This window comes from Erinaceus europaeus, chromosome 3 (genome assembly GCF_950295315.1).
Source record: "Erinaceus europaeus chromosome 3, mEriEur2.1, whole genome shotgun sequence".
Lineage (NCBI taxonomy): Eukaryota > Metazoa > Chordata > Mammalia > Eulipotyphla > Erinaceidae > Erinaceus > Erinaceus europaeus.
This window is the reverse complement of record NC_080164.1, coordinates 15,307,408-15,321,800: the sequence shown is the minus strand read 5'-3', so window position 1 is coordinate 15,321,800 and position 14,393 is coordinate 15,307,408. Positions and strand designations below refer to the sequence as shown.

General features: G+C 48.3%; 1 protein-coding gene across 2 annotated transcripts in view; it reads left to right on the top strand.

Annotated features, from left to right (window-relative positions):
* Positions 1 to 13,626, top strand: part of DNAJC27 (DnaJ heat shock protein family (Hsp40) member C27) — a 60,348-nt gene extending 46,722 nt beyond the window's left edge. The window contains exons 8-9 of one of the 2 annotated variants that reach the window (XM_060186665.1): positions 9,064 to 9,225; positions 9,314 to 11,822. In XM_060186665.1, the coding sequence (XP_060042648.1) occupies positions 9,064 to 9,190 (127 nt within the window). In that variant the 3' untranslated portion in view covers positions 9,191 to 9,225; positions 9,314 to 11,822. Of the gene's footprint in view, positions 1 to 9,063; positions 9,226 to 9,313; positions 11,823 to 13,402 lie in introns of those variants that run through there. The other variant, XM_060186666.1, reaches the window with a different exon arrangement.
* The last annotated feature ends 767 nt before the right edge of the window (positions 13,627 to 14,393 follow it).

The following is a 14,393-nucleotide window of genomic DNA, read 5'->3' as shown; positions in this document are numbered from 1 at the left end:
GCTATCTTCCTGCTCTTTGCTTAGTGTTTTTTTTTTTTTCCCTCCAAGGTGTCACTGGGGCCCGGTGCCTACACTACGAATCCATTGCTTCTGGAGGCTATGTTTTCCATTTTGTTGTTCTTGTTATTGTTATTGCTGTTGTGGTTGTTAGATAGGACAGAGAGAAACTGAAAGAGGAGGGGAAGACAGAGAGGGGGAGAGAAAGACACCTGCAGACCTGCTTCACCACCTGTGAAGTGACTCCCCTGCAGGTGGGGAGCCAGAGGTTCAAATCAGGATCCTTACACCGGTCCTTGCACTTGCTACCACCCCACCCCCCAACAAGGACCAGTCTAAGGATCCCAGTTCGAGCCCCAGCTCCCCACTTGCAGGATATATATATATATCACAGGGTTTTTTTTTTACCTACTCCTCTATTATTGAACATCTGGTTGGCACTTTAAAAAAAATTATCACAGAGGAACAAATTCCCTCATCAGTGACACAAGTTTAAACCCTAAATGTGTGCTGAAGAGTAAAAGAGGCCTTCCTGAGGGGAAGACAGAATTAGCAAACCAGGGAGTTGGGCGGCAGTGCAGCGGGTTAAGCGCACGTGGTGCAAAGCGCAAGGACCAGCTTAGGGATCCCGGTTCGAGCCCTGGCTCCCCACTTGCAGGGAAGTCGCTTCACAGGCGGTGAAGGAGGTCTGCAGGTGTCTCTCTTTCTCTCCCCCTCTCTGTCTTCCCCTCCTTTCTCCATTTGTCTGTCCAACAACGACATCAGTAACAACAACAATAAATAGCTACAATAAAACAACAAGGGCAACAAAAGGGGAAATGTTGGTATGCTTCTAAATTCTGCTTCTAAGACCCCTTCTGTTGCATTGCTTGAGGCTGTGGTCTATTTACATAGTCATTGTTCTCATTGGTTTGATCCCCACTGGTTCGGCGCTATTTTCCTTCTCCCCACCCCCTATCCTACGTACTTCCTCTTCCTGACACTTCCGCCTCAGGAGATATAAAAGACAGGGCTTTCTAATGAAGAGAGATTAGAAGAGATTAGATTGTTGAACTGCATCCCTGATCGTCAATAAAGATTGAACTGCGTTTCCAGCTCAGCCATGAGTCCCTGGTCATCTGTCTCCCGCCTGCAAAGCTAGCCCAGCAAATGGCGCTCGAATAGGGACTGCCAGGGAAATAAATAAATAAATAATTTTTTAAAAAGAATTAACAAGCCAACAGCACACTAAAATACAGAATACGATACGGTTTTTGGTGTTTTGTTTTAGAGACAAAGAGAGTCCAAAGGGGCCGGGTGGCCGTGCACCTGGTTGAGCGCACGTTACAGTGCACAAGGACCCAAGTTCAAGCCCCCAGCCCTCACCTTCAGGGAGAAAGCTTTGTGAGTGTCTCTCTTTCTGTTTCCCTCTCTATCTTCCCCTACTCCTTGGATTTCTGGCTGTCTTTATCCAGTAAATAAAGATAATAAAACAACTTTAAAAAGAGAGAGAGAGACCACACACTGAAGCTTCCTTCCATTGCAGCAGGCACTGGGCTCAAACCTGGGTCACACACATTTGGCAACTCAGCCTAGTTAGCAGCTGTTTTGTGTTTTTTCTTGTTTCAAATGTGTGCATGTATGGCTATGAACTTCCCTCTCAGTACTGCCTTAGCTGCGCCCCAAATATTTTGATAGCTTGTGTCTTCATTTTTATTGAACTCTCGAAACATTTTGATTTCTTCCTTGATTTCCTCTTTGACCCAGAAGTTGTCAAGGAGTGTACTGATGAGCTTCCATATTTTGGGACTGTTACTAATCTTTTGTTGATTGTTAAATGTTAGTTTAGTTCCACTGTGGTCTGAGATGATGCTTGGGATGATTTCAATGCTTTTGAATTGGCTGATGCTGTCTTTGTGGCCTAACATATGGTCTATCCTTGAGAATGGCCCATGTGAACTTGAGTAAAATGTGTATTCCACTTTCTTGGGATGAATGACTCTGAAAATGTCCAATAGTTCTAGTTTTTTAAAAAATATTTATTTTCTCTTTTGTCGCCCTTGTTGTTTTATTGTTGTAGTTATTATTGTTGTCATCGTTGGATAAGACAGAGAGAAATGGAGAGAGGAGGAGAAGACAGAGAGGGGGAGAGAAAGACAGACACATGCAGACCTGCTTCACTGCCTGTAAAGGGACTCCCCTGCAAGTGGGGAGCCGGGGGCTTGAACCGGGATCCTTACTCCAGTCCTGTGCTTTGCACCATGGTATGCTTAACCTGCTGTGCTACCGCCTGACTCTCCCAATAGTTCTAGTTTATCTATCTGCTCATTTAGCTCCCTTATGTCTTTATTAATTTTCTTCCTGGATGATCTGTCAAGTTGAGAGAGTGGGTGTTGAAGCCCCCTACTATGACTGTGTTGCTGTTAATATATTGCTGTAGCTCTTTCAGTAGAAGTTTGATGTATTTAGATGGCTTCTCATTGGGTGCATAAATGTTAATAATTGTTAAGTCCTCTTGATTGACTGATCCTCTGAGCATTAAGTAGTGTCCATTCCTATCTTTTTTAATCTTATCTATTTTAAAGTCTATCCATGTCAGATACAAGAAAAGCTGTTCCTGCCCTTTTTTGTGGGTCATTGGCCTGTATGATAGTTTTCCATCCTTTCACTTTGAGTCTGTGTTTGTCTTGTTGAGTTAGGTGGGTTTCCTGTAGACAGCATATTGTTGGGTTGTGTTTTCTGATCCATTTTCCTACTCTGTGTCTCTTAATAGGTGAATTCAGACCATTGACATTTATTGATATCAAAGATTGAAGATATTTTAGCGCCATTCTTGTAGACTTTTAGAGTGTTCTGGGCCTATTTATGGTTGTCTGACTGTTTATAGGAGACCTTTCAGAACTTCTTTCAGGGCAGGCTTGGTGATAGTTGATTCCTTCAACTGTTGCTTGTCTGAGAAGGTTTTGATGCCTCCATCTAGTCTGAATGACAGTCTTGCAGGATACAGTAGTCTTGGCTGAAAGCCTTTCTCATTGAGCACTCGATAGATATCTTGCCATTATCTTCTGGCCTGTAGTGTTTGTGTGGAGAAGTCTGCTGCTAATCTTATGGGTTTTTCTCTGTAGGTGACTCTTTGTTTTTCTCTTGCAGCCTTCAGGATCCTTTCTTTATCCTTATTCCTTTCCATTCTAAGTATGATATGTCTTGGTGTCTTTCAGTCTGGTTTAATTCTGTTTGGGACCCTCTGGGCTTCTTGAACCTTTATGTCTTTGATGTTGTCTAGACTAGGGAAGTTCTCAGCTATTATGTCCTAAAGAATGCTTTCTTCCTCGCCCTCTCTTTCTACCTCTGGTAAGCCAATAATGCGTATATTGTTTCTTTTGAAGTCATCCCATAGGTCTCTGTTGTTGTTTTCAGTATCTCTTAATCTCTTTTTGAGATCTCTTCCTTCTTTTTTAGTTATCTGTAATTTGTCCTCGATCTTGCTAATTCTGTCTTCAGCCTCATTGATTCTATTCTCTCTCCCCTCTACTGTTTGGTGGAGTTCATCTATTTTGTTACCTGGTTCTGATACTGTTTTAGCTTGTTCAGCTAGTTGCATTCTTAGCTCAGCTGTTTCAGCTTTCAGCTCTCTAATAACCTTGAGATAATTAGTGTTTTCTTCCAGAGTCTCATTTGTTGTTTTTGCATTTCTGGTGACAATTCTTTCAAACTCTTTACTCACTCTTGTGATTATTTCCTTAACTAGTGTTTGGATGTTGACCTCATTATTTTGTGCTTCACCCTTTGGGGACCTTTTAGCTGGACTCTTGTTCTGGTTCATTTCTCCAATATTTCTTCTTGTTGGTTTAACCATTTTATATATTATGCTATGAGATACCTCTCTCAATACTTTTCAAATTACTGATCACTGTTGCCTGGATTGACTTGTGTCTAAGTAAGGTAAAGGGTTCACAGTTGTGGAAGTTAACAGTTGTGACCATAGTATTTTAACCCCTGATTTTGGAGCTCAGTGGCTTAAAAGCCTCTTTTGTGCTTTTTCTTCCCTGTAGGCTACGGGAGCTTGAGGGCTTTTAAACTATAAGTAGACTTCTTAGCTTAATCACTGACTCCTGACCAAGAGATAAAGCAGGGTGTGGCAGAGATAATCCAGTGGTTATGCAAAGAGACTGTCACAGCCCCACCACTATGCCACTGAGGTATAGGTTTTCTCTTCTCCTGAGTTTCCTGCTTAGTTCTCTGACCTCTGGTGTCAGCACAGGGCCTCCCTGCCGCTGCTCCAGATTGTGAGGGCAGTAGCAATGGAGACTCAGAGTTGCACTTGGTGAGTCTCAGGGGAGTCCTCTCCTCCCTTCAGCCATCCCCTTGTTGGTGGAACAGACTGGACGTGGTGCCTCAACTGATAAACTGCCGGACTGTTACCAGCCACCCAATCTCTCCCTAGGCTCCTCTCTGTCACCAGCCACACGTGTTTGCACTCACTGATGATTTGGTGGTTTCCTGAAGTCATTCTAGTCCTGTCCTGTTTCAGTCCCAGGTGGTCTCCTTTGGTATTCCTAGTTGATCTGGGAGAGGAGAGGAGAAGTGAGGAGAGGAGAGGAGAGGAACACATCTCGTTAGCAGCTGTCTTAATGAAACTTTGGACAGACTCTTCCCTCCCCCCTCACCTCTAGAAGAGCTGGAAAGCTGTGTCTTAAGAGACAGTCAGGACACCCGAGCTGGCAGGTACATAAAAGCTAAATGACCCTGAGAATCCAAGAACTGAACTGCAGGTGTGGGGAACGGGGGGTCTCTGTGGAGCATGTGTCACCCCAAGGATTTTTGTTTCTGGATGATTTTCACATCCCCTAACTTAACTCCTCTGCACAGTTAGAAAATCAGCCTGAGAGAGCAGAATTCTCTTCTGTCTGAGGCTTTGAGGTCCAGGTTCAGTCTCCAACACCACCATAAGCCAAAGCTGAGCAGTGTTCTGATAAAAAGAAAAAAATAAAAAGGAAATATATATATATACTTATATCTCCCATTTTCTCTGTCTTTTTAAATTTTTACTTACTTAGTCCCTTTTGTTGCCCTTTTGTCTTATTATTGTAGTTATTATTATCATCATTGTTGGATAGGACAGAGAGAAATGGAGAGAGGAGGGGAAGACAGGGACGGGGAGAGAAAGATAGACACCTGCAGACCTGCTTCACTGCCTGTGAAGTGACTCCCCTGCAGGTGGGGAGCTGGGGGCTCGAACCAGGATCCTTATGCTGGTCCTGCGCTTAACCCACCGTGCTACCACCTGACTCCCTCTCTTATCTCTTATTCTCTTTTCTCCCTACCCATAAGCACACAGAATTTTAAAAATGAAAAGATTCTATTCCAAATTTGGTCACATTCTGGAGTTTCCCAAGGCCATGTCTGGGGGATTCAAGTTGCACGAGATAGTTTATATAGCTCTCTTGGAGCCCAATTCCTTTTCCATAATATGGAGATAAAATATTTATCTTAAGGGGTCAGTGTGATGGGCAGACCAAATGCTTTTAAATTGCTGAAAAAACACTAGTCTGTGGTCAGTGCTCTAAAATGGTGGCACTTGGGACTTAGCCTCGAGGCGCCAGAGGGGCTGCAATGGAGGTGGGGGGGGATGGTGTCACCTTCCCGCGTTGTCCTCTTTCTGACAGCACAAGAGCACCGGGCTGGGCCCCTGGCAGTGACCAGCTCAGCATCTCAGCACAAGGACATCAGCACGTTGCAGCTGTCCCCAGAGAGTGTCTCGGGGTGAACCGGGCACAGGTGTATATGGGGGTGGAGGGACCAGGGCCACGGGCCTGAGGGAGCTGCACATCTGTCTGAAAAGCCAGAGCTAAGGAGCAGCCCTGACTGACTTCCCGGGAGGACTGAGCTGCCCCAGCCCAGTAAGAGAGCCGTAGACCAGGGCTGGGAGAGGGGAGGGAAACAAACAAGAGAAGCCTGCAGGCCTGCAAAATGCTGGAGCAGAGAGAAACCTGCGGCTCTGAGAGACCCTTCAGACGTTTGCTGCTAAGGCAGCAGCAGTCCAGAGGGGTCTGATGGCTACCCACGGTCACTGGGCTTTGAGAGATGAGACTGACCTTGAGCCCAGGATCACTGTCTTCTCGCTACAGCACGCCAGCTCCTTCCTGTCCCTCCAACCAACTTCAAGGGCACAGAGATTTAGACTGACCCTACCAGGGTCCACAGTGTTGCCGCCAACCACTCACCACCTCACTCCCTCTGCTCTGCTGTGCCGGGCAGAAAAGTGACAAAGTCAGTAAGAGGATTCTGTGTGCTGGTGTCTGGAGGGGACTTGGGGCCAGGCCCCCAGATGACTGAAGCTCTGAAGCTGTGGCTGAGGAGTTGAGGCCTGGCAGAAAAACCTGGGTACCACACATCGGGGAAGGGCCTTGCCCACCCACAATTTCTTTTTTGTTTTAATGACTTATTTTTACTTATTTATTTTTTATTTTCCCTGTTGACCTTGCTGTCTTTTTTTTAAATTGTTATTATAGTTATTATTGTTGTTGTTATTGATGTCGTCGTTGTTAAATAGGACAGAGAGAAATGGAGAGAGATGGGGAAGACAAAGAAGGGGAGAGAAAGACAGACACCTGCAGACCTGTTTCACCGCCTGTGAAGCGACTCCCCGGCAGGTGGGGAGCTGGGGGCTCGAACCAGGTTCCTTACGCCGGTCCTTGCGCTTCATGCCATGCACTTCACCCACTGCGCTACCGCCCGACTCCCCCACCCACAATTTCTAAGGGTAGCCGGGCTTTTCTGGCAAGGTGTCTGTTGACTTTGTCAAAACTTCATAAAAATAGTGTTCTGGGAGTCGGGTGGTAGCGCAGCAGGTTAAGCGCAGGTGGTGTGAAGCACAAGGACCAGCAGAAGAATCCTGGTTCGAGCCCCCACCCCCACCCCGGCTCCCCACCTGCAGGGGAGTCGCTTCACAGGCGGTGAAGCAGGCCTGCAGGTGTCTATCTTTCTCTCCCCCTCTCTGTCTTCCTCTCCTCTCTCCATTTCTCTCTGTCCTGTCTAACAAAGACAACATCAATAACAACAAGAATAACTACAACAACAATAAAAAACAACAAGGGCAACAAAAGGGAAAATAAATAAATATTTTTTTAAAATAGTGTTCTGTAGAAAGGAGCCTGGGTGTCATCTAGCCAAGAGCCTTACTTACTCATGGAGGAACCCACGAGCCCACAGCTTTCCTGACAGCCAACGGGAGGTCAAGCCTGTCCCAGGTCTTCTGACGTCAGTGCTGTGAGAGGAGCTGTGAGAGGAGACACACTGTAACGACGCTGAGTGAGTCTGAAAGTCCAGCCAGAGAGCACCCACCGCTCTGCTCTTTTCAAGCAAACTTTAAGTGACTCAGAGCTTTCCCCTGAGAAACCCTGGGCTGAGGTTTCTGTTAGTGTAAAGAGACCCGACTAAGTCCCAGCCCAGAACCACAGTGCTGGCAAGGTCCCCACAAACTGTGTCAGAATGGGTCTGTTTCTCTTTCCCTCCAAACAGTACTAGGGCTCATTTTGGGTCTCATATATGCTTTTTAGATGATTCTAAAGCAGTTGATGTTCACTGGGAAAAACTCAAACCGCATTGGAGAAGAATCAAACCATCTCAAATCCAGCTCCGCAACTTTTCTCCCTGGACAATCCCTCTCCAGTTTGGAGAATGTAATTGCACCTTCCTCTGAAATAAAATGTCACAGTAAACCTTGGGCTGAAGGGCAGAGGAAAGTGACACATGGTTTTTTGTTTGTTTGTTTGTTTGTTTGTCTTCATCTTTTTACCAGAGCACTGCTTAGCTCTGGCTTATGGTGGTGTCAGGGATTGAACCTGGAACCTCAGAGCCTCAGACATGAAAGAAGCATCACGAATGGTGAAGCAGTGCTGCAGGTCTCTGTCTCTGTCTCTCTCTCTCTCTTGTCTCTCCCTCTCCCTCTCTCTCTCTTTCCCTATCTTCCCTTCCCTCTTGATTTTTCTTTGTCTCTATCAAAACAAAATACTTTGGTATTTTGGTCAGGCAGTAGCGCAGTGGGTTAAGTGCACATGGCGTGAAGCGCAAGGACCGGCATTAAGGATCCTGGTTCAAGCTCCCACTCCCCACCTGCAGGAGGGGTCACTTTGCAAGCGGTGAAACAGGTCTACAGGTGTCTATCTTTCTCTCCCTCTCTCTGTCTTCCCTTCCTCTCTCCATTTTTCTCTGTCCTATCCAGAAATAACAACAACAATAATAACCACAACAACGATAAGACAACAGTGGCAACAAAAGGGAAAAAATAGCCTCCAGGAACAGTGTATTCATGGTGCAGGAACTGAGCCCCAGCAGTAACCCTGGAGGCAAAAAAAAAAAAGAAGAAGAATTTAAAAATAAAATGCTTTTTAGGGGCTGGGCGGTAGCACACTGAGTTAAGTGCACATAGTGCGAAGTGCAAGGGTTTGCAAGGATCCCAGTTCGAGCCCCTGGCTCCCCACCTGCAGGAGGGGTCACTTCGCAAGCGGTGAAGCAGGTCTGCAGGTGTCTGTCTTTCTCTCCCCCTCTATACTTTCCCCTCCTCTCTCCATTTCTCTCTGTCCTATCCAACAACAGCAGAAGCAGCAACAGTAACAGCAACAACAACAGCAATGAAAAAAAAGAGGGCCTCCAGGAGCAGTGGGTTTGCAGTGCAGGCACCGAGCCCCAGTGATAACCCTGGAAGCAAAAATAAGTAAATAAAACAAAATAACTTCTTTATTTTTTAAAATATTTATTTATTCCCTTTTGTTGTTCTTGTTTTATTGTTGTTGTATTATGTCATTGTTATTAGCTAGGACAGAGAAAAACGGAAAGAGTGGGGGAAGACAGAGAGAGGGAGAGAAAGACAGACATCTGCAGACCTGCTTGACTGCTTGTGAAGTGACTCCCCTGCAGGTGGGGAGCCAGGGGTTTGAACCAGGATCGTCACGCTGGTCCTTGCGCTTTGTGCCACCTGCACTTAACCCGCTGCACTACTACCTGACTCCCAAAATAACTTTTTAAAAGACATAAGTGGGCATACAGCCTACAACAACCAAAAAGACATAGCAGCTCTTCTTCTAGGGAGCTTCTGGGGAGAAGCTTTCAATCCCAAGAAGAGCAGCAGAGAGGAAGCCATTCTCCCTGCCGGCACAGTACCACCACCCCTGCACAGGATGCCAGCGTGCGGCACCATCTTACACAACAGTGAGACCTGGGCTGTGGTGGCAGTGCCAAGACCCTGAGGTTGGCAGGGGAGTGGAGGGAAGTGTGTGGGCCTTAAAGCTGGGCTGAGTGGCCTTGATAACTAATCTGAGACCTGTCCTTCCCACAGACTGGAGAGAGGAGGTCCAACCCGGAAGCCGTCAGAGGAGTACTGTATTCTCACTCCTGTTCCAACCCTTCTGTGAATCAGCCAACAGCTGCTGTGAACACTTCTGGCCCCACCCCTGGACAGAGGCTGAGAGCACTATTACCTGCAAGCATTCAAACAAAGGTCCCTGTGTTAGCTGACAAGCCCCCCCACCACCACCGCCTGCCCCAGATGATGGATAAACTCCCAACGTTTAGTGCCTGGCAATGAATTCATTCATTTATTCTTGAACTTCCCTTCTCCCATCAAGCCTTCATTAAGTGCTTTTTCAATGCTGTCACTCCAATGTTCTCCAGAACTCAAAAGAAAACAGAAAAAAAAAAGGATGAACAATGAGCATGAATTTATAGCTAGCATTTAAATCCTCCTGTAGGTCTCTCCTCCAAGTGGTTTCAGCGTAATTAGCGTTCATGTGACAGCACGCAGTTACCACTCTGAGCCGCGTTAGTTCCAAGTGGGGCAAACGGGAAGGTCCCCCACACTGTTCACAGGCGTACAGGGGGGACTCTTAGCAAGGAAATAAAGCTGCACCCCTTCCAGGAAGGCTGTCAGGGTGCTGGTTGTCCCCAGCCAGGAGTGAGCGTGTGAGTGTGACACTGAGGAGGGAAGCAGAGGGCTCCAAGCCAGCAGGAAGCCTGACTCAGTGCTGAATCTCCTAAAAATAGATGAGCTGTTGGAGTGTCCAGGCCAGGCTGTAGGCTGGCAGGGGCCTGGGCTCCTGGGGGGGGAGGGTGATCAGGAGGTGAGAGCCATCCTGGCCTGGCCCTAGACCCTAGTTACAGTCTCAGAATCAATGGAGCTGTGGTGCCCACTTGGCCCAGCAGGAGGCATATAAAGCCAGAGACATGCATCTGAGAGCAGAGAGTGGGAGGCAGGGAGAGAATCAGCAAAGGCCACCCTGAGGCCATTTCCAGAGTGAACGACAGCTGTTTACAATGAAAAGGAAAGCTGGTTTTCTGTTTGTTTGTTTAAGGAAAAGTCTCAGCTCTAGGGTCTGAGGAGAGTCTTTTGCATAACTGCTATGCAAAAGACTCTCATGCCTGAGGCTCAATCCCCAGTACCACTATAAGCCAGAGCTGAGCAGTGTTCTGGTGTCTCTCTCTCTCTCTCTCTTCTCTGTATCTTGTTTTCATTTAAATAAATGGATTTTTTTTTTTTTAAAGAAAGGATTCAGCTCTTAGTCTCTTTTAAAGTTCATTTTTTAATTTGTTAAGGGAGAGATAGAATGGGAGAGAGGACTAGGTTAAGCCACACTAAGCTCTGGAATGAAGGGGAAGGGAGGAGAGAGAGAGAGATAGGGAGAGAGATAGGAAGAATAAGAGGGAAAGGGGACAGGAAAAGAGAGGGAGAGGGAGCTAGACAGTAAGCTCTGACATAAAGTGGTCCCAGGCATTGAACCTGCAGCCTCTGGGGCCTCAGGCAAGCAAGCTGGTGCTCTCCTGAGCACTCTTTATCTGGTTTTAAAGAAATGTATCCCACTAAATACAGCACTTCAAGAAAGGTGTCTGCTGTGGGGTCGGGCGGTAGCTCAGTGGGTTAAGCACACATGGCACAAAGCGCAAGGACCAGCATAAGGACCCCGGTTTGAGTCCCCACCTGCAGGGGGGTCACTTCACAGGTGGTGAGGCAGGTCTGCAGGTGTCTATCTTTCTCTCCCCTTTCTGTCTTCCCCTCCTCTTTCAACTTCTCTCTGTCCTATCCAGAAACAACAGCAATGACAACACTAATAATGACAACAACAAGGGTAACAATAAGGGCAACAAAAGGGGAGAAATGGCCTCCAGGAGCAGTGCATGCACGGAGCCCCAGCAATAACCCAGGAGGAAGAAAGAAAGAAAGAAAGAAAGAAAGAAAGGGAGAAAGAAAGAGGTCTGCTACACCCCTTGCACAGCTAGAAAGCCGATTTATTCCTGGCACCACCTATGCAGTCAATAACACCTTTTAAAAGACATGAAGGGGGAGAGGAAGAACAGGTAGTGGTAACCCTGTGGAGGGCACATGCTACAAGGCACGAGGACCCAAGTTCAAGCCTCTGGTCCCCACCTGTAGGGGGGGAAGCTTCAGGAGTGATGAGGCAGTGCTACACGTGTCTCTCTCTATATATATCCCTATTTCTCCCTTCCCTCTCTGTCTCCATCTAAAAAAAAAAAAAGTAGAAGAAAGAAACAATGCCAAAAAGACTAACTGCAGAAGCATATCACACTTGTTGGCCAGTCCAGATCTCGGCACACAGCTCTCAGGAGACTGGAGCACCTGGTGGAGTGGGTCCCAGAGAGCAGGACTTAGAGGGACCCAGATCTGGGGTCCTGTCTTCTGGTAGTAACTACTTTGTGCCTTCTTGCCAACTTGCCCTAGACAGCTGCTTCCTCCTCTAAACCATCTTCTCCCCCTGCGGCGTGGCGGGGCCGGACCCGTCAACTCCAGATGCTGTGAACTGCCAAGGCCCGAGTGTGACCACTGACCACCACCACCACTCAGCATTTGCACTCCCCCCCAGCACCTGGCAGACCTTGCTGCCACTGCCGTGGGGTCCCTCCCCTCCCCTCTGCCCGTCTCCACTCTCATCTCCTCTTCAGACTTTGCTCACACTGCTCCCTCTCCCTGGGCTCTGTCCCTCCTCTCTGAGCAAATCTCTTCTCCCCTTTTCTTTCCTTACCACTGTCCTCTGCCTGAGCCCTGGGTCGGTGAGATTCACTCTGGGTCCTGATATGAGGCAGGAGAGGAGGGGAAGTGAAGGGGTGAGGAGAGGCCCAGGAACTAGGAGAGGGAGAACCAGTAAAAGCCCGAGGATGACAAGGCTTTGCTTCACACACCTGCTGAGAGCCGATACACCAGAGCTGCTGAGTGGTGCCACGGGACCATGGGCTTGTGGGGCAGCGTGGAGGACTCCAGCAGCTAAGTGCTGCCCCTCCGGCCTCCTTGCAGGGCTGTCCAGCTCCACCCACTGACCCCGCCCAACCTGCCCTTGCCTCCCGATGGAGAGGAGGGTGGAGGTGGAGGGAAGGCAAAGGCCCAGCTCTCTCCTTCCACTCTGCTTCTCCTGACTCTCCCTGGAGTCCAGCATAACTTCTCTCCGACAGAGGGGCAGGATTCACGCAGACACTTCTCCAAATCTGCTTGCTTTTTCTCTGCAGTCGTCTCCCGGGAGCCCAGTGCAACTCCCTCAGAAGTGTCAGTGGTTTCCTGCTGCCTCCAGACCCCATTCAAAAACTTTCAGCTTCCAGGTGACTCTTTATCTGGGTCCCAACCAACACAGCTCAAGGAATCTTCACGGCAGTTGTGTGAGACAAAGCTGACGCCCATAGCCATTGGGCTGGTGAGAAAGAGAAGACGAGCGAGGAAGACAGGATGAGAGACACCTGCAGTGCTGCTTCACTGCTTGTGAAGACCCCACCCACTCACAGGAGGGACCAGGGCCTTGAACCCAGGTCCTTCCACCCTGTGTGTGCTCAACTAGCTGCACCACTACCTGGCCCCTTAAAATGTGTTTTGAGGGAGTCAGGCAGTAGCGCAGCGGGTTAAGCGCAGGTGGCCAGCATAAGCATCCCGGTTCAAGCTGCCGGCTCCCCATCTGCAGGGAAGTCGCTTCACAAGTGGTGAAGCAGGTCTGCAGGTGTCTGTCTTTCTCTTCCCCCTCTCTGTCTTCCCCTCCTCTCTCCATCTCTCTCTGTCCTATCCAACAATGATGACATCAACAACAACAACAATAACAACTACAACAACAATAAAAAACAACAAGGGCAACAAAAGGGAATAAATAAATAAATAAATAAATAAATAAATAAATAATTGTTTTTTTAAAAGATGTGTTTTGAAACCTGCCTGAGGTCCTATGGCTTCTCAGGGTACTGCCTTAGCCCGTCTGCCCTGGGTCTGGCACCCAGGCTGGCACGGTCCACCTGCCCTGCACCCTCAGTGATGCCTAGGGGAGCGAAGTGCTGCTGCAGGGGGCTCTCCCCTTGCCTCTCTCACATTCTGGGGCACCGGGAGTTCCTGGCTTGTGGCTGCATCCCTCTGCCCTCTGCCCTGTCTCATCACCTTCTCCTCTAGGTCTCTCTTCTCTCCTGCGTGTCTTTCCTGAAGACTCCTGGCATCTGACAGAGGGGGGCCAAGGTTGCCTGGGATGGTCTCAACATCCACAGCAATTTCGGTGTTGTCTGGAAAACATGATAGCAGTCCTGGAGGTAGCTCAGTGGATCAGGTGTCAGACTCTCAAGCATGACGTCCCAAGTTCTATCCCTGGCAGCACAGGCACCAGAGTGATATATGGTTCTCTCTCTCTTCCTTTCTTTCTCTCCTCCTTTCTCTCTCATCAATAAATAAAATCTTTTTAAAAAGAGAAAGAAAAAAGAAAGAAAGAAAGAAAGACAGAAAAGTCATGGCATATCTCTGCACAGACAAACAGAAAAACACATCAACTTGTCTGACAACCTACTACAGTCATGAAGACCTTTCCCAAGGCCAGGCCACAATCATGGGGTCCAGAGAGTCAGATCTGGATGCATTTTAGGGAGACCACCATCAACCCACTACAGTTCTCCACGTCTCCACGGTGCACGTTCTGTAGGAACAACTCCAAAGGCAAGGGGCCTGCTGGGGACTTTACAGTATTTTCTTCTTGTGTCTCCCAGCATGAGGGGAGGTGGGCTGTCCTCTCCCTGGTTCAGGGACAGCGAGCATGTTGGGCTTTTAAAGGAGAAAGGGACAAGGCCAGATTTCCATTGGAGTGCTTGCCTTACACTGGGGTGCAGGGGGTAGGGGGCAAAGTCAGGGGTCAGGGGTGATCCCCAGGCTGGGGTGAGGCTGGAGGGCCGCTTTGGCTTCTGCCACCTGCCACCCACCACCCTCCAGGCCAGCCCTTAGGATCAACTGTCTTAGCTTCACTCTCCCTCTCACGGGGTCACAGGGACTCTGCATCCTCTCAGCCCTGCAGCTTTCGGCCACATCTTGTTGTTCTGAAGCCTCTCCCGCTCCCTCGTGGCCCCAGCCAGCCGGGGGAGAGGCTCGTTAGCACCAATTTCTATGGTGCCTCTTCCCGGAG